This window comes from Convolutriloba macropyga, chromosome 2, assembly GCF_964194025.1.
Source record: "Convolutriloba macropyga chromosome 2, txConMacr16.3, whole genome shotgun sequence".
NCBI classification, from domain to species: domain Eukaryota; kingdom Metazoa; phylum Xenacoelomorpha; order Acoela; family Convolutidae; genus Convolutriloba; species Convolutriloba macropyga.
Window position 1 is genome coordinate 15,082,606 of NC_134469.1, and position 19,386 is coordinate 15,101,991.

General features: G+C 37.6%; 1 protein-coding gene across 1 annotated transcript in view; it reads right to left on the bottom strand.

Moving 5' to 3' along the window:
* The window catches only part of LOC142334832 (uncharacterized), a 36,986-nt gene that overhangs the window by 16,701 nt on the left and 899 nt on the right, over positions 1-19,386 (bottom strand). The window contains exons 2-5 of the mRNA XM_075383158.1: positions 16,944-17,097; positions 16,246-16,391; positions 13,088-13,269; positions 1,183-1,288 (exon numbers count right to left, since the gene is read on the bottom strand). Coding sequence (XP_075239273.1) covers positions 1,183-1,288; positions 13,088-13,269; positions 16,246-16,391; positions 16,944-17,097 — 588 coding nt within the window. The remainder of the gene's footprint in view (positions 1-1,182; positions 1,289-13,087; positions 13,270-16,245; positions 16,392-16,943; positions 17,098-19,386) is intronic.

Consider the following 19,386-nt stretch of genomic DNA (forward strand, 5'->3'; position numbering starts at 1 on the left):
CCTGACACCATTATTTGAGCGGCAAAATATTGCATAGGTATTTCATACGAGTAAAATATGAAATCGGATTAGTGATGTTTGCAAGATTAAGTACAGCGAAAAAGCGATGAAAAGATTCAAAATGCGTACAAATAACTCAAAATGCATTTAACAAAATTATAAGTGCTTTAGACGGACACCCACAGAGCAACTCCATTTTGATAATTTATATTATCTGGACGGTAACAAAGTTTCCCATTAATTTATACGTTTATATAATTATATAGAAGGGAGCTTAATTTTTTGGAAGGTCAGATTGTGATCAAATTTTCAATTATTTCAAAAATTTAAAAAATTATTTTTTTTGTAAGAAAATGAAGAGATTAGAGCACATATTTTCCTCAGTGGGTTTTTCCTCAGTGGAGTCAACCGCCTGGTTTAAGTTAAGTTCAGAAAATGGAGCTGGCCTGGAACTAACTTGCTCAATTGTACAAATTTGATATAGTTTTGCATTGCGTTGATCGTTGCAAATACCTGCATTTTTGACACTATTTTGCCGACTTTTGCAAAAATTTATTTTAATATCATTAGTTTTAATCTGCGGATGACAGAAAAACAACCTATAACTCATAGTAATTTACAGCTTGTTTTTCCATTCTCGTAGATGGAAAAAATGTTTCCGAAAAGCTATGCAAACAATTTTACAAAGATAAAATGATAGAAAAACGGGAAAGAAATCAAAATCTTATTAAGAAATTATTGATTATTGATAAGTTGAACTGAAGAAAATGAACTCAAATTTTGGGGTCCCTATACTTAATATCAATGTGCAAATCAAAATATGACAATAATCAGTCCAAACTCTTAACTGTTGCACATTTGTTTTGACCACATACGGGTTAACTTAAGATGTTTGCGCACCATTTTTTTCCGGAAACGCGAATAAAAATTTAAGTATTGGATAGTTAGTTGTTTATGCTTGTTTAATTTGAACTTATGAACATATTAATGATCCTTGATCTATTTCTGCTAATCTAACCATTTGTTTAATCTTGATCACTTACGTTTTCCCTGTTATTCTGTTTATTTTAAAGTTTTATGAAAAAACAAACTGAGTTTTGAATTACTTCTGAATTAAGCTCCATTCTCTTAAATTTTTTCAAACCTGAAAAATACGAAGCGTTTTTGATTTTGTTCTCTAACCTGACAATTCAGTTTGTGCGTTGTGTAGCTCCTCCATTAAACTGCGGAGAGTTCCGAAGTCAGCTCGACACAGTGGACACTCCAGACTGTCTTTAGATGATGACTTCTGAAACGCGGAAAAATTATCAATTAACCTGCGATACAAATAGCTTATGCATACCCTCTATTGCTTACGTCTGTCCATTAGAAGCTTCAATGATTTGTTCATTCAATCAGTCATTAAGTAAATTTAATAATAATAATTGCCGTTTCTGCCTAATCGCACTGTGTAAGAGAATGTAGATAACGATTCAATTACATTGTTCTAGACAGTTTGTTAAGTTTTTTATATCAGTTTTAAGTTGCGGGAACAACCAACTCGTTTTGGTTGCGATAAGGACAAAAGTCAATGTTTTTTCAAGTTTTGCTTCTGACTTGATTGTTGCACGACATGCTCCAGGGGAAAGAGGAGGCCAACTAACACATCACAGACGTTTGACCAGATCGTCGAAGAGGGTGTAACCCAAGTTGCCTAGAAAACCGTTTCGAAAAAAGGTCAAGAAAAAATGGGCTAATCAGCCAAAACGCGTGCGAGCGCGGAGACCGGGCGAACGTACGTGCCGTAAGCCGTTTTCACCTTCACCACACGGTGTTGTCCATCTCGTCCAGGGTAGACCTCGAGAACACGTCCAAGGGGCCAAATTCCACGTGGAGTCATATCTTTCAGAATCCAAACAATGTCGTTGACTCTCAGTGGTGTTTGGCCACTATCGCTCCATTTAGACTTCTTTAACAGTGTCGGAAGATACTCCTTGACGAGTCGTTTCCAGAAATGGTTGACCATTTGCTGCACATTCTTCCAAGACTTGAAACTGGCGGGTTCTTGGCTGTCGAACTTTCCAGGTGGGAGAGAGTTGAATGGTCTGTTGATCAGAAAATGGTTTGGCGTGAGAGGCATTTCATTTTCTGGAATGTCAGCGACAATCGTTAGTGGTCTGGAGTTCAATATAGCTTCGGTCTCGACCAAAATTGTCCTGAACACATCAAGCGACAGTCTTCTGGAGCCTAGAATGATCAATAGAGTGCGTTTCGCGGTCTGGATCAAGCGCTCCCAAATACCGCCAAAATGAGGTCCATGGGGAGGATTGAACTTCCAGGTTGTGTTCGTTGCTGCCATTGCTTTGTAGATTTTGTCGTTGTCGAGACGTTTCACAGATCTTTTTAGTTCCTCAGATGCACCAATAAATGTCTTGCCATTGTCGCTGAGCATTGTTATTGGCTGGCATCTGCGGCTTACAAAACGTCGATAGGCGTTTAAAAAAGTGTCAGTGTTGAGATCGGGACAAGCTTCTAGATGGACACACCTAGTAACCAGGCAAGTGAAGATGAGGCCGTAGTGTTTTTCAATCTGTCCTTTGGCATCTTCTTTATAAAAGGGTCCAAAAAAGTCGACTCCGCTGTTCGCGAAAGGATACTGGGTAGAGTCTGTCGGGAAACGGCAGGCAGGCAGGGGAGCCATGACGGGTTGAATGTTTTGAGCGGCAAATCGTCTGCAGAGAAAACATCTGTACTTTATACTTAAAAGTGTTTTTCTGAGTCCAATGATGTGGTATCTTTGCTGCACAAAGACTTTCACTGGCTCTGTTCCTTGGTGAACGCAAATGTTGTGTGCATGCTCTATATAGAGTCTCGCTATCTTGTCTTTTGCGTGCAGTATAATCGGAAATTTCTCGACTTCGAGGTTATCTGGCGCAAACTGCAATCTTCCGCATGACCGAAGGATTCCATTGCTGTCCAACATTGGGTTGAGCGAATGGATTTTGCACTTTGAATCTATCCTGGAACCACGTTTCAGGGCTTGGATTGTTGAGAAGAAGAAATTTTGCTGCGACATTTTGATCAGCCGGTTTCTTGCAAGAATGACGTCTTCTGTTTTATACTGCTGATCTTTAGGCCTTTGTTTTCTAATCCGAAAGACCAAATTGAAGACTGTTGCTGATGTCAGGAGCAACTTGTTCCAAGTTGAGAATCGTGTCGGGTCGATTATTTGTTCCGACAAATTGCGTGAAATTTCATGCGTTGCCAACACATGCTTTGGAGAGTTTTCAGAAGCACTGAGCTGTCTTGTGGAAAGAAATGCTGGCGCTGTTAGCAACTTGGCTGGTATTTCGTCTGGATTGAGACCCCGGGTCCCGTGGTCAGCTGGATTTTCTTTGGTGGTAACGTGTTTCCATTGGTAAGCATCAGTTGATGCAAGGATTTCTTTGAGGCGATTCGCAACAAAAACAGGTTGTTTCTTGGTTGTGGATAACCAGTCAAGTACTACTTGACTATCTGTCCAGAGTGTGGAACGAGTAATGTGAAACGATGGCTCTTTCATGATGGTTGAAAGGATGCGCACTCCGATGACTGCGGCTTCCAACTCTAATTTGGGTATGCTGATTTGTTTAATTGGAGCAACTTTGCATTTGCCTATTAAGTAACAAGTTTCAACATCAGTGGCTAAGTTAGGAACTGTTGTCAAGTATGCAACGGCTGCAACTGCTACAGCTGAGGCGTCGACAAATACATGGATTTCATTTTCACTTTCTGGTGAATGGCAACTCTTATTGAGAGTTCTGTTCAATGTCACTTCTGGTGAAGAAAAATATAAGTCCAAATTCTTTTGAAGTGGTTTAACTACTTGAGGGGCAATTTGTTCATCCCATTTTTTCCCAAGTTTCCACAGTTCTTGAAGAACTATTTTGAAACGGATCGTTGATGGCGACATTATCCCAATTGGGTCGAAGATCGAGGAGACAAGACTAAAGATCTTACGTTGAGTGTACGCTAAGGCATCTTTTGGGAAATCAGCGAGAGGTTTCATAAGAAAACAGTCTTTCTCAAGATTCCATTTAACACCAAGAACTCGAACAATATCTGTCTGGTTGTCTTTGTCATCTGGAGGGATTTGGTTTAGGACTATAGAGCTGTTTGAAACAAATTTTGTGAGTCGAAACCCACCTGTTTTTAGACAATGTTTTGTTTCAAGAACTGCCTTACAAGCGTCTTTTTCTGTTGCATGTGATTGGATGTAGTCATCCATGTAAAAGTGCTTTCTGACGGCTTTGAGGGCTTCTGGGAACTGTTGACTTTTCTCTTTGGCACAATGGTTAAGAACGTATATTGCGCACGAAGGCGAGCAATTTGCTCCAAAGATGAGTCTGGTAAATTGGTACTGTTGTATCTGATTGTCTGATAACCAGAGAAATCGAAGAGCAGATTGATCAAACTGATGGATGGCGATTTGCATAAACATGCCTTCGATGTCCGCAAGGACCGCCACGGGATGTTCTCGAAATCTCATAAGGACACCTAAAAGGTTATTAAGGAGATCTGGTCCAGTAAGAAGGTTTGAATTAAGCGATTGGCCGCTGAATTTTGATGCGGCATTTGCAACTCGGCGGACTTTTCCGGGCTTATTGATATTTTCCACAGGATGGTGTGGCAGGTACCAAATTCTGTCTGGTTGAGGATCTTGCATTTCCACCGGTTTGACATAGTTTTTCTCGAGGTCTGTCAAGAGAGTCTTATTGTATTTTTCTTGCAACGAAGGTTTACGCTGAAGGCGTATGTTGAGGCTTTTGACTTGGTTCAGTGCAGAATAGAAGTTGTTTTCCAACTTTTTTTCTGATTTCCAGGGCAGTTTGATTTCATATCTCTCACCATTGTGATTGATGGAGTTCTGCAAAATATCAAGAAACTGTTCTTCTTGCTTTGTGTAAACTTGTTCACGGTCCTTCTGAATGCCATCTGCTTCAATACTCCAGAACTGTTGAACAAGTTCGTCAAGTCCGGGTTCATCTGTTCTGTTTCTTGACACATTGAAAATAAATTTCTTCTGCTGACTTGCGGGCTGTTGAGTGGTGGCTGAGATACAATTCTCATATTCACCAGCGAGGGTCCAACCAAGTTTAGTTTTCACACCAAACGGTTGATTTTGATTGCCAGGTATAACATGTGTAGGGTAGGTGAATGCGAATGCGTTAACACCGAGGAGGGCGCCGATTTTGCCATCGGCAATATTTGGGAAATGTATGTGGCGCAAACTGTTGAAGGCATCACAAATTTGATTAAGTTCAAAAATTTTTGCAGCTGCGACGTTCAGAGACGGGGTGCTGAACGTCCGAGAGAGTTCAAACGATATTTCATTTGACTTATATGGAGTTATTGTGACTGGCTCAACAATTTTTGAGAGGGACATGCTGTTCTCTGTATTGAGAAATTGTAGTGGTACTGACTGTTGAGTTTCACGGGGAAGCTCAAGAAATTCAGCTATGGCGTCCAATACAAAGCTGAATTGGCTACCGGGATCTATGAGGGCGTAGGTATCGAATGCTTTATTCCCCTTGAGGAATGAAACAGGAATAAGTTGCAATTGCTCATACCAATTCTTTGGTGTTTCTGAGCATTGGTTAATGCTGAACGATTGGTTAATTGCATTGCCGTTTAAATTACGTCGTTGCACGTTTTGCTGGCTTTGGTTGTTGAAAGTTTGGCCATAACGGCTGTTGGGGGCTTTATTTGTTTGATTTTTCTGTTGAGATGATGTATTTGGAGTTTGACTTGAAGCTTTGCTACTAGACGAAGCTGTTGGATTGTTACCAGAAAAAACTTCAGTAGAAAAAGCTGCTGTAGGGCGTTTGATTTGCTTGGCGGGATCATGAAGGGTTGTGTGGTGGAATCCACTGCAAACCTGACATCGTTTTTGCGATGGGCACGATTGTTTGTGGTGTTTGTTGCTCAAGCAATTTGTACACAAATTGTTTTGGCTAACAAGGTTGTATCGATTACTTGGTGAGCACAATTGGTACTCAGGGCATGTGGCAATGCTGTGTTCTTGTTTGCACTTCTCACAAGATCGTTTTGTCTAAAAGCTTTATTCGGAACGTTTTGTAAAGTGGACGGTTGTTTCTGCTGAGGCGCAAAATTCCAATGTTTTCTACTGTTTTCCGCTGATGCGTTGTTGACTGACAATGGGAGGTTGCTTTTGTATGGCTTGGTTTGTAGGTTGTTCGAGTTGTCAAACTTTGAGGCTTGAGAACTGATGGTTCTTTGATTGCTTTCTCGATTCACTTTGTCGTAGATTTGAGCTTGGAGCTCTAACCATTGTTGAAAATCGACGAGAGTCGGGTCTGAGCTGAGCTCGGTAAGACAATGTTCAGTCCATTTCAGAACCAAATGATGTGGTGTTTTCTCTTTGGCTTTCTTAATGAGTGTTGTAGACTGGAGGTCTGCTGTAAAGCCAAGGTATTGGAAGGCTTGCACAAGTCTTTTCAAAAATGAGGAAAAGGCAATGAAGCTTTGCTTGTTTTGGAAGTTCATTTGCGAGTTTTCGAGCTGGTTTATGAACGCATTCACAATTATCGTACGATCACCGAAATGTCGGATTAGTTCATTCAGTGCTGTCTGATAATAAGATGGATCGCAGGAGTAAGCATGAATCAAGTCCTTTGCTTTCCCACTTACAGAATTCTGCAAGTAGGTAATACGATGCGTGTCTGTAATGGAAGTGTTGTTGTGAATCATTGTGTTGAAGTTATTGATCCACTCGTGGAAGTGGAAAGGGTTACCATTGAAATTCTGAAGTTTCAGAGGTGGCAATTTGATTGAATGTTTGAAATCAACATTTCCTTTTTCCTGTGTTACATTTGGGTTCGAGTATATTGAGCTTATGTGTTGATTGACAGTGGGAAGTAAACTCTGGTTAATTAAAGGCCGGCTTTACTGATTTTGTCCGACAGGATTTAGCGGTTGATTAATGCACATTGGGGCATGGATCGTGGAAGTTACTGGAGCTTGAAAGTTCGATGGAGCTTGTGAGCCATGAATAAACTGGTTGTTACACAACTGACTGGGCTGTGCCATATTTTGATTAATTGAGAAGCCTGTGCTGACAAGGCCGTGTTGACTGTTCACAGGTTGTGGAAATTGCAGAGGAGCTGCAATTACGTTTGATTCTGAAGCTACATGGTTTGGCTGAAAATTAGGAGCTGCAGGATTTAAGACGGTATTTTGATGGGGTTGTACCATGAGTTGCATGGAAATTGGTGGGACACTTGTGGAGTGTACCCCAGTTATAGGAGTATTATATTGATTGGATTGTAGGCAATCGTTTTCTAAGACTATTTTATCAGTTTTACTTGGAAGATGTGAGGTTCTGTTTGCCACTGTGGGTGAGCAGGGGAGCTTTTGCCGATCACAGTTCAAAAGTTGACTATCGAGGTATCCACTTGTTCCTATTTGAATTTGAGAAGGTTCAAAATCCTGTTGCAGATTGGGAAAATTATGGTATAGAGGATTTCTGTTGGCAGTTGAATCCTGATTATTGCTTTGATTTGGCAAGTTTAAATTAAAGGTTTTCTCCAATACCGAGTTTTGGGCGAATAGACCATCTGCCTGTAATTGAATAGTTGGATCTGCCAAATTGAAGGGGTTTGAAAGTGAGTGATTACCTGAAAGGTTCAAATTTTGGAATGGAGGCAAAAGGTTCTGCGACGTGTCAAAGTTGTCACTCAAGTTGATTTGAGCTGTTTCAATATCGCAGACATATCTATTTACCAGGTTGGAGGCAATTTCGAGTTTCCCTGATCTTGTTGGAGAAGTGAATTCTTGGCTGGTATCTTTGTCAAAGCAGGGAAAAGGATTCGGAGCGTTTGTTTGGTTTTAAAGGTTATTTTTCGATTTTAGAAGACTTTCATGAACTTCCTTTTTAGGATTTCTTTGGTGGGCTTCAAGCACATGCTGAATTTGAAGTCCTGGTTCATTAGATGTTTGTAGAAACAATGATGGTTGTCTTGGCCGTGGTGGTATTGGGGGCGGCTGATTGAAGAGGTTACTGCTGGTCTGCTTTTCTTCTATATCGCGCTGATGCTGGATTCGTTCCTTGTCGTCACTAGGCGCAGGTGTTGATTGCCGAGACAAGTTTCTTCTGCTGGAGATCATGCTGACATCATCTCTAATGCGACTGGAAGACTGACTGAGCTGGCCATCGTCGTCCAACAGGTCGACTCGCAGTTCCAGTTCATTGAGGCGAGTTATTGGTGCCGTTTGCCTATTCAATATAGATGATGCAGTGCTTTGATGTGGTTGCTGTCTCATCACTTCCTCTGAGAGTTTCCTGAGCTCTGTTTCGTGGCCTTTGATTTTGTTGATCATCAAAGACAAGGATCGGCAACGCTTTTTCTGCTCCACAGTTTTCTCAAGGAGATCGAGCAGTTTTTTCATTGACATTTCTGTCGCTTTGAACATATTGATGGCAAACTGACATTCAGCGCTGTTCTGCTTCAACATATTGGTGGCTGCTGCTCTGTTGTAGCTGATTGTTGATGATGTTGGTGAGTAAGCTCGTTACTGAAAGTGAAAAACGGCTTTGAGAACCGGAGCGACGCAAATTTTTTGATGTAAAAAAGATGCCTAATGTTTGAATGCTAATGATCCTAGTTTTTTCTTGTTGAAAAGACCAACGACGCAAATTTTCTCAAAAAGTGATGTCCTAAAATGTGTTTTGTGTGCTAAATCTAGCCTTTTGCGCTAAAAACCTAAAAGCTTTTCCGAACGTTCGCGCGTTTTAACCGTTTTTCGTTCAACAGACCTAAATAATTGCTTGTTTTTTCTTGAATTTACACAAGTTTCGTTTAAATAGCTGACTTTAACTGTTTGAATTAGTGTTTGTGGCTACTGTGGTTGATAGGAAAACTGTGCTTTGCTACAATTATGTAGTTGAACCAATACTAGACCAGAACTCAAATAATTGTTACATTAAACTCCTTTTTCTTGAAAACTTCAATAAGCTCCTCTGTTTCTCTCAAATACGAATAAATTACCAAACAGAAAGCTTATAAAGCTACCCAAAAATTTTTTCCTTAGCTCCCTAACCCTAACCAAACACTATGATTAATGAATACCCCTCACAATTTTTGCGAATTAACTTTGAAACCTGTTCTTTTTCTAGGAGTTTATTGTTGTTTTGACGGCTAAAGATAAACAACTAGCAAAAATGCGATGCGTTTAGGCAACAAGGGCTACAGAAGGGCTACTGAATGCTAGAAAGTTGCAGAGACGAGTCATATTGTGGGAAACTTTAGAATTCTTTCGGAAATTGTATTTTCCGGGTTTTGCAAAACTTTTCGTTTTCTTCAAAACTGTTTGACTTTATCTGCTCTTTTTCACTCTGTCTTCGTTATTTACAAAATGCATTGACTGTATTAAACTCTCAAAGCTCTCTCCTACAATTAGCGTCTGAGATCTGCCTTTCAGAAAAAAATTGAAAGTAGGAAAAAGACATCAAAATTTCTGGTGACTACTGGAACCAATTTTCTTTGAAAACTCTTCTTCTGCTGATGGTAACGTCTGAAACCAATAGGGATAAAGGGACTTCGCAGACGGCAACGTCTGAGACCGAGGACTTCTGCAAAAATTTTGGAAGTTCTTTCCAAAAAAAATAAAATGGTGTTTATTTTTGTCAAATGAAAGTTTTGATATTTGGTGTGGCGCCTAAAGACTTTCTATTTACTTCCCTATACAGGTAAAACAATCAAACAGACTGACAATAACTTGTCTTAGGGGTTTGTTTAGTGGTTTATTCGACAATTCAAATGAATATGTAGTCAGAAAATTAACTTGTGTTTTTTGAATTTTCTGATTTCAAAAATTTTTTTTTCTGAAATTTCCCATTTACATGATACTGATTGGATAAATCGATGGAAATGGCTTTCTTTCTGAATGCAAACCAATTCAGGAGAGTGTTTCAATGGTTTTTTCCGCAATTCAAACGGATATGTAGTCAGAAAACTAAATTGTGTTTTTTGAATTTTCTGAATTCAAAAAATTTTCTCCGACATTTCTTATTTATATGATACTGATTGGATATATTGATGCAAATAGCTTTCTGTTTGATAAAAAACCAATTCAAAAGAGTGGTTTAATAGTTTTTTCCGCAATTGAAACGGATATGTAGTCAGAAAACTAAATTGTGTTTTTTGAATTTTCTGATTTAAGGAACATTTCTCTGATTTTTGTGTTTTTTTTCCGCAGATTTTTCTTTAAAAATGAGAAAATTGCCGTAACTCGCTTTGAAAATAATGAAATTAGTCAAGGTTTTTGAATCGAGGTGTTATAGTAACAAATAAGCTTTTTTGGGGGACAAATATCAATTTTTTGGAGGCTTTTTGTCGAAAAAAAAGTAAGGATTTTGGATGGCTCTAACCGGGGAACAGGACATCAGAGGTAACGTCTGAGACCTCGGGCGGACTTCTGCTGGTGACGTCTGAAACCAGTAAAAAAAACTTGATCCTCTCGTCGGGGTGACGTTTGTAACCCAAACTTGGCTTCGTCGCTGAAAAAATTGCTTGTCTTTTTTTTTGTGTCTTTTCTGTGTCTTTTCTGTGTCTTTTCTGTGTCTTTTCTTTGTCTAGACCGGCTGCCAACTTTTGGGTTCCCGTTTACTGTGCTCGGCACTTGATGGTTGCACTGACCGCTGATGCTCTCTTCAGTGCGTCGCACAAGTTGTGGAACAAAGAAACTATTTGGCGGTAACAGGGGAGACTTTTGTCCTCAAAATTGTTTTGGGGAAAGAAGGTTTTGTTCTTTGAACGAGGGTTAAACCATAAAATGCAAGAGAATGTAGATAAGGATTCAATTGCATTGTTCTAGACAGTTTGTTAAGTTTTTTATATCAGTTTGAAGTTGCGGGAACAACCAACTCGTTTTGGTTGCGATAAGGACAAAAGTCAATGTTTTTTCAAGTTTTGCTTCTGACTTGATTGTTGCACGACACACTGAAAATTTTTTGATGATGAAGTGAGAGGTCTTCCTCATACAGACAGCTTTACGGATGGAGGCGATTATCAATCTTTGTCAGGTGCCCCGCTATCTCGTCAATTTTGGTCCTTTTGTTTTCATTTCTCCTTTCTTACAATTCAAACAATTTGAATTCTATCGGGGCGCTGTCATTTTTGTGACTCGAAGAGCAGTGTTGGAGAAATGTCTCGTTTTGAATCAATTTTATTGGTGTGAAAATTGGAAGCAGGAAATTAAAGGCGTGCAAAAATTTTGGAGTTGTTTGAACAAAATCAGCGAGTAGACGGAAAGACCGTACTTTTTGATCATATCGCTGTTGTTGAGAGAGCGAGAAATTGAAAAAATTTTTTCCAAGCAAGCTGAAACTTTTGATCAATGGCGGCTTTTTAATGCAGTTTCCTTTGGTTATAATTAATTTTTACTGTTTATCAGTTTGATTAGGTTACAGTGATGGTATCAATTTTGTTTTCATAGTGTTTTGAGGGTTTTTGTTAGTTATGACGAGTTTTTAGCAAATTTTGATTTTTTTTTCAGACTTTTAGGCTGTTTTGCTATACTTCGACCTTTGCTTTGTTTTTTCTTTGTTTGGGAATTGGAAAAAGTGTTATTGCAGGAACGCATTTTGAGCTACCAACGGAGTACAGCTTTGTTTGTGTAAGACAAGTGTTTTTCTTGACAAAAACGGTAACCTGTATGTAACTATTTTTTTAATTCCTTGCAGTTTTTCAATTTTTCCTTAAAATTAGACATACTTGTAAGCTTAATGTAGCTTCCCTATTGCTGCTCGAGCAATTTATAAGAAAAATTCTTTTCTATGTGCTTTTCATTATATATGAATTGAATTTTTTTCTAATTTTTAGAAAACTTTCCTTTTAGTTAGTTGGCTTTTTGTTGCTATATATTTCATTAGTTGACTTTACATTGCTTTTTGATTCTATTGAGTAGCTTTCTTATTTAAAATTTTTTGAAAGGTTTTTTGGCGGAGACGACTTTCTTCTTATTCGTTACCGCAAATCTTCCGACTATGTTTTTTGTATGATCTCTTGATCTCTTCACACATTTTTACAAATCAAAGAATTTGAATTGTTTTGGGGCGCTGTCTTTTTTATAAGATCTGTTCACACATTTTCATGATTTTTGTAGTCAAATTGGAGTAGTGATTTTGGTCAAGCCGAAACAGGAAATGGAGCGAAAAAGCGAGTGGTTTTGCGGCGTGATTTTTTTCGCTCTAATTTTAAAGTAGAGTGAGAAAACGGTGTTTGAACAAAAATTCGGTTTCTCGGTAGTGGTTTTGTTCACATGCGGCAATTTAACTCTGATTTTTACTGTTTTTTCGATTTTTTGAATCGGATTTTTTTCTAAATGGTTTTCCCAATCCATTCACAGCTCATTCAAACACCGTTCAAACATAGTTTTTTGTTTGAATTGAATTTTTATTTCTCGCTAGTGTCTTTTTTGTTCACATGCGGAATTTTGACATTGATTTTCTTTTTTTTGTCTTATTTTTTTATCTGATTTTTTTAAAATGGTTTTCTCAATTCACTCATAGTCCATTCTAGGTCTAGTTTTTCTGTTTAATCAATGAAAATTCTTTGAATTGTACGTCAGGACTTGTCCTGCTATGTTTTTTTTTATTTTCGAAGTCAAATTGCAGTGATGATTTTGGTCATGCCACAAGAAGTGCAGCAAAAAGCAAGTGATTTTATGGCGTAAAATTTGTCACATATTTTGTATTAGAGTGAGGAAACGGTGTTTGAACAAAAAGTAACTTTCTTGCCTTTGGTTTTTTCACATGCGGCTGTTTGACTTCTGTTTACTGTTTATTCCGATTTTTTATCCATTTTTTGCTGAACTGTTTTTCCAATCTGTTCATAGTCCATTTAGGTCTAGTTTTTTTGCTTAGTCAATGAAAACTCTTTGAATTGTAGGTCAGGACATGTTTTTCTCATTTGTGATCATTAGTTCCCTAATTTAATTTGAATCAATTTACACAACTATAGTTCTCACGCTTTGCCCTCAACACATTTATGGGCGTTTAATCGATTTTTCTAGTTTATCAGCACGGTTGGTTGCCCATTAGTGTTACCTGGTAGGATGCCCATGACTTCATGCACTTGATGTGTATGTTCTGTCCACAGCCATACTTGCAGTAGGTCACTGGTTCTTGTTTGGACATGTTATTGGTAGTAGCAGAAGTTGAAAGGAACTCCTCTTGGCAAATGGGACAGGAATCGTCCTCTGTTATCTCTTTTTGGACCAATCGGTCATCTGAACATCAATCAGATGTACAAAATAGTTTTTTAAAGAGTTGCTTTGATTAAAGTTTGAGATGGTCCGAAAAACCTATTGCTATTTATAAAATCACAAAATCACAAAATACCTAATTTGAAATTTTGCAAAAAATAATAGATTCAAACATTTAAGGTTCGCTCTACTAAGTAAGACTGGTTTCTGTATGTAATTCAAGACAAAACATGGGAAAATTAGATTAGTAATTTTCGCAATGTTAGATATTAAACGGAAGCTCGCCGATGTGCATTGACACATTATGTTTCAACCCCACACGTCCTCCACAAACTTTGCTTATTGCCCGCTAATTGAAGCAAAGATATGCTACCTTCAAAAAAAGTAGTTAAAAATTTGTTACTTAAATTTTGATAGAATATTCAAAAAGAAAAGACGTGTTTTAAAAAAAAACGGAGTTGATATCAGTGAGAAAAAAACAAACGAAACGCAGACATGAAACTAATTGTGAAGCAAGTTTGTCCAGTAGAATCCCAATGAACCAGGTAAATAACTGAATTTTACCACACAACAAAAAAATCAATCCAGAAAACAACATCTATCACGTTATCAAACCAACTCCTAAACAGTCTTTTAAATAACAACTTGTTCTTTTACAATTAGGCTCTCAACTTTCGATTTAGATTTATAAGTAAGTGCAGAAATTAAAAAAAGACCTCCGCACTCACTTATAAGACTAATCAAAAAGGTTAAACAGTCATATAAATACTTGTATGCTAAAAACAGGGGAAAAGCAAAGAAAGAACTCCAGATTCTCCGAAAAACTTTCTATAACAAAAAATTTCAAAAATTCTAAAAAAAGAACTTACAATAAATTCCAATAAAGAGTCATTGAAAAACAGGCTTAGTGAATATACAACAATTAAAAGAAAATCCGACCAAAATAATCTTTTTGCATACTAATGCCGTCAGTTTTCAAAAAAAATGTTGAAGTAGTGAACAATTTCAAATCATTTCAGACTAAAAGAAATCATACATTAGTATGAAAATACAAACAATTATTGACAGAGCACTAAATGTTCACAATTCAGTTAAACAGAAATTAAATTACAAAAACAATGACATAGGTATATATGCACATGTATTTTAGCCGGAAGCAGTTAAGGGTTCCAGTCAATTAATTTAATTTAGGAAAAATTTAATGCGACAAACTGTCTATATAGATGATATTTACTTGACAAAAAACAATTGAACACAAGTTAAACTTGTCAAAAATTGCAGATTGTTTTCTGTGCTGAAGTTTTGCTGTTTTTAAACAAAGCGTAGAAACCATTACTACTAAATTCAACACAGCTTAACCTATAAGGGATGCCTCCTTAGAAAACCAATCGGACACGTCACTCATTATTTTAAGTGGAAAAAGATAGAAAAGTAAAATAGTAAAGTAACACCAAACATTCAAATTCAAAAGCGTTCTAATTGTTTTTAATTCAGGTGGCATCAAAAGATTATCTACAATTATTGTGCAACTGAATATTTTGAATTCCTCCATGTTTAATTATTTACCTATTTTGATTCTGGCCTTCTTTGTAATTCTTTTTCGCTTTGCGCTTTAAGTAAACTTTACTTAAAGCGTAAAGCAAAAAAGAATTACAAAAAAGGCCAGAAATCAAAATCCTTTAGTCTTTTACAACAATTAATTTCAGCGTCGTAAAAACTATACCCTACAAACTCATACCATAATTAAGTTTCATTTAAAACACCAGCAATCTCTGATCTTTTTTAAAACCCAAGTTGTAATACTGTGACAGAATTACAAGAACAAAACAGCAATTATTGTCGAAACTTAAAAACAACGAACTTTTCACAAAACAAACGTTTTCAAGGTGAACAATACTATATACAATTAACTGGCAACATTATATAACTTTATTTGGACCTATTTAAAACTTTGATGAGCGCCTGTCAGTGCTCTCCAAAAAAAGAAGAAGAAAGATCAAAACTTGTAACGTTTTGAAATTTTTCCCTTAAAAAACACAGTGTCAAGGTCAGGGACCTGGCAGTTCTCAAAACACTATTTAGACAACAGTTTTTCGGCACCATTGAAACACGTGTATCCTATTTAGTAGAGTTTGCCAAAATCGCGATCAGACCAGTAATAGCTAGCGATTTACTTCACGGCTAGCTGACCACGGAAATGTTGAAAATAGAAACGCAATTGATCAAAAGTAATTGAAAATTGACAAAAAAAATGATAATAAAAGTGAGCAAAATCACAGTGTAATGTCAAATCTTCACAAATCTTCTCAATAACTGCGCAAAAGACATTTTAAAAACTGCTTTTAATCAATATTTTATGCTTGACAGGTTTTCTAGTGATACCAATCACAACTCTCAACGATAAATTTAACCGAATGGCCAAAGTTGACTGAACGAAAAAGAAACCCAGCTGAGCATATAGTCACCCCCCCCCCCCTTCACTAAAAGTGGGATCGAAACAAAAAGTGCACTCTGATTTCAATCAACTGGAACACCTGAATAGAAAAATGGCTCGTTGGTTATTTTTGAAAATGAAAATATGTTTTTGCATCAACTTTTTACGACCTATATCTTGCTAGAACCTTGCTATAATCGTCCGGATCTTCCATCTGGCAAGATAAGCGTCATTTACAGGAAATATGTAAGGTGTACGTCCTCATTCGTCTAGGTTTGTAATTTCTAACAATTTTACATAACAGTTGTTAGAAAGACATGAGTTCAGGGCATCATTTCGTGCCGTAATGCTTTTTAAGTTGTTATGGCAACAGAAAACTTACCTGCATTAAACCGACAAGATTCTGACAACGTCTTTCTGAATTGATATAATGCGTTTAGAATGTAGTTTTTGATGCAATGTAATACTGCGCTCTGGTTTATAACAGGGGTAAACAACATGGTGAATCAACTTCTTCGCCATAAATTCTCTCATTTGAGTGGAGGCGTCTCTCAGTCATACCGTACCTGTTTCACCATCTTTTGACGAATCTTTCTTATTGCCTGTTGAATCTCTCCCTCTGGCACTTTTGGCCCTGTTGCAGTAGAACCCATTCACCACAGCCTGTAACTCTCTGTCAACTAGACCCAGCTGGAAACTCACAGGATCTGTCCTAATACAACATCACACAGTGTCACCCGGGCAAATACAACTGTTTTGTTCCTGGATTGCGTCAGCAAAACCTCGTATAAAAGTTTGCCCTCTGGCCTGAACTTGTGATAAGATTTTTCTTCGAAAAGCGAACATTCATGCAGTAGTTTATATATATATATATATTTCTTTAATTTATATTCACAGCTAACAAATGAACATAACAGTCCTAGTTCATCTTTATCATTTATTGTACCATATACGAAAATTAAATTTTATTTATATATTGTTCCGAGTTCTAAATGCTAGCATTCATTTTCGTTGCTTAGATCAGGTACTAAAGCAGGAATACTCTTCAGATCGAGTAGAGCGAAGATCTTAAAGTAAGTAACATCTTAAAGTAAGTAACATGACAATTTTCGGATCTTTTCCGTTTGTGCCCCCCCCCCCGTTACAGAGCTCGTGCCATTACACAGTAATTCATTATGTAAAAATATAGCACGTGCCTCGTGGGGAAGTAATATGCACCCACTAAGCTTTGTGACAAACGGAAAAGATCCCAATTTTCACTTACCTGGGCACCTTGAATTTCTTGAGTAGAATCCAAAATATGTGAGGGCAGCTCTTGTCTCTTTTGAATGTCCTGCATGAACATGAGTGGGGATCTCCCAGTAGTACTTTACACCTCTTGTCTTCTTCAGTGTCCATAAGCACGAAACCCACTGGACCTGAACAAATTGTCTCATAGGAGTCACCTTTGCTCAGACATAATTAAAGTAACAGGTGATGATAATAAAGAAGATTGATATACAGTTATGCAATCCAAAATTAGCGAAATTTCTTCAGATTTTCATGAAAAATTTTATAAATCTGACCAAGCTGTTTCTTTCTTGAGCATCTGTTAATTTAAAAGGTGTCATACATTCCCTCGCAAACCATTTTTCTTTTGAGCAGAAAAGAGTGGCCATGACTGGTATGTTCAGGCAATATCAAAACGTTATTCAATATCTATCAAGTCATGGCGGCGATACTGTTCTTATTTTATGTCTCAAACATTGCAGACACTTCAGCTGAAATCTCTCAGTTTGGTAATGACTTCGGACTATATTACAGAACAAAGTCCAGTCAGTTAATACAGAGTAACCTTCAAGCATCAAAAAATAAACTCAAAAATTGATGTGATAGGCTCAAAATAAAAATACATCCCGCCAAAACCAAGTACATGCTATTCAGAAACCCGTCGAAAAGACAAAGAAACCTAAGTCTGTATATCAGCGAAAAAAATAGTAGAAGCCAAAACTATTAGGTCCTTAGGAATGAAAATGACGCCACAACTCAATAAAAAGAACATAGTGAAGACATAATAGCCAGAGCAAACAAGCGAATCTTCCAGCTGTGGCGGTTAAGCAATCTGAATTTGAACAAGAACGTTTACTTTTGTTGTAGGAGTCCCGGATCCGGCCATTTTTTCTATATGCAAACACTTGCTGGCTTAGCCAATTGCAAAACAGTTGTCTCTAACATGCAAAAATGCAAAGCAGAGCACTGAGAATTTGTTTATGGAAACCTCGATGGTAAAAGGTGCTAAAGTAACACGAAAAATCGAAACTCACCCGGCAAAAAAAACAGAATCGATTGGCAAAAGATTACAAAAAGCGCGCACGAAAGAACAAAATTGAAGGAATCTTACATCTTTGAAAAAATAAAATGCTATGTCCAAAGAGCAAATGGAAAAGCACCTGAGACCTTCAAATTGAGTAAATGATCCGACACTTAAGTTTTCTAATCCATTTTTTTAAAAATCAGTGATCACCGACTTAGACCCAAGGCTCCTTTGGATCAAAGTCAGGATCAAACCTAGAATCAAGAAGCTTCTTTGATCTTTTCACACCAGAAGCCGCCCACTGCTTCCAGGGCTTTAAAATACTTTTCTGACGCTTCCATGCTCTGTTAGCCTACGCCACACCATCCGGTATCAACCACTCAAACAGTGGAAGCTTCTTGCGGACACTCTTTCGGGGATCCCCCGTCACCATAGCTTACAAGAGGAATCACCCGAATCATGCAGTATTGAAACTTCTCCCCTTCTGGAGGAGGTCTCTTGGGAGTGTTGCGCGCAGAGATCTTGATATTCTCCTAATGCGCAGAACTTTAGCAAATGTACAAACTGCGAGACAAGCTGAAACTGGCAAACTTTGAAATCAATGATTTTAGAGTCTCTCAACTACGTATAATAAAATCAATTCAAAACTTGAGACAAATTCATTGGCTACCAAAATGAACAAAAATAAGCCAAAATGTCACTTCTACAGCCGAAACGTGTGCATACTTGCGCAATAAATCAGTACACGAAATCCTAATTACAGCGGGAGTTTTATCGTTCACGCGCCACAGTTGTCTCGAGTAAGCACGTTTATGCTCATCTATACTCGTCTTCTCCTAGTTTTAGTTTAATTCACTTGATTTATTTATTTACTTATTTATTTGTTTGTTTATTTATTTATTTATTTATTCTTTTCTTGTTCCCCTTCCGGACACCAAGAAGTTACTTACACTTTTTTTTACTTACACTCCTTACCCTACTTACACTTACGCTTAACAACGACCGCTAACAACTGTCAGTGACAACAATCATGAACAGACAGTAAAAATTGTCCTCTTCGTTTAAAATGGCTCAGCATCCCTGAAACAGTGCACGGTTTAGAAGAGCCGGTGACCCCAATTTAAACTCGAACTCACCAACTCTTGAAACTGCTATTGCAATATACTTGACTGTTGATGGCTGTGCATGATTTTTTTTCCTGATTCAATCTCTATCAAGTGACTTTTGTAGAAGCGCTCGCTTTTTCTCGTGCTTCCTATTTTACCTTGGAGTGTTTGAAAGCATCGTATATGGAGGCGTTTTTCTTTCGTTGCGCAACGAAATCCATTGCTAAAAATGGACGCAGGTACCCAAAACTTGTCAAGACTTGTTCAAGACCTGTCATGTTTTGATCATGACTTAATACTTGATTTAA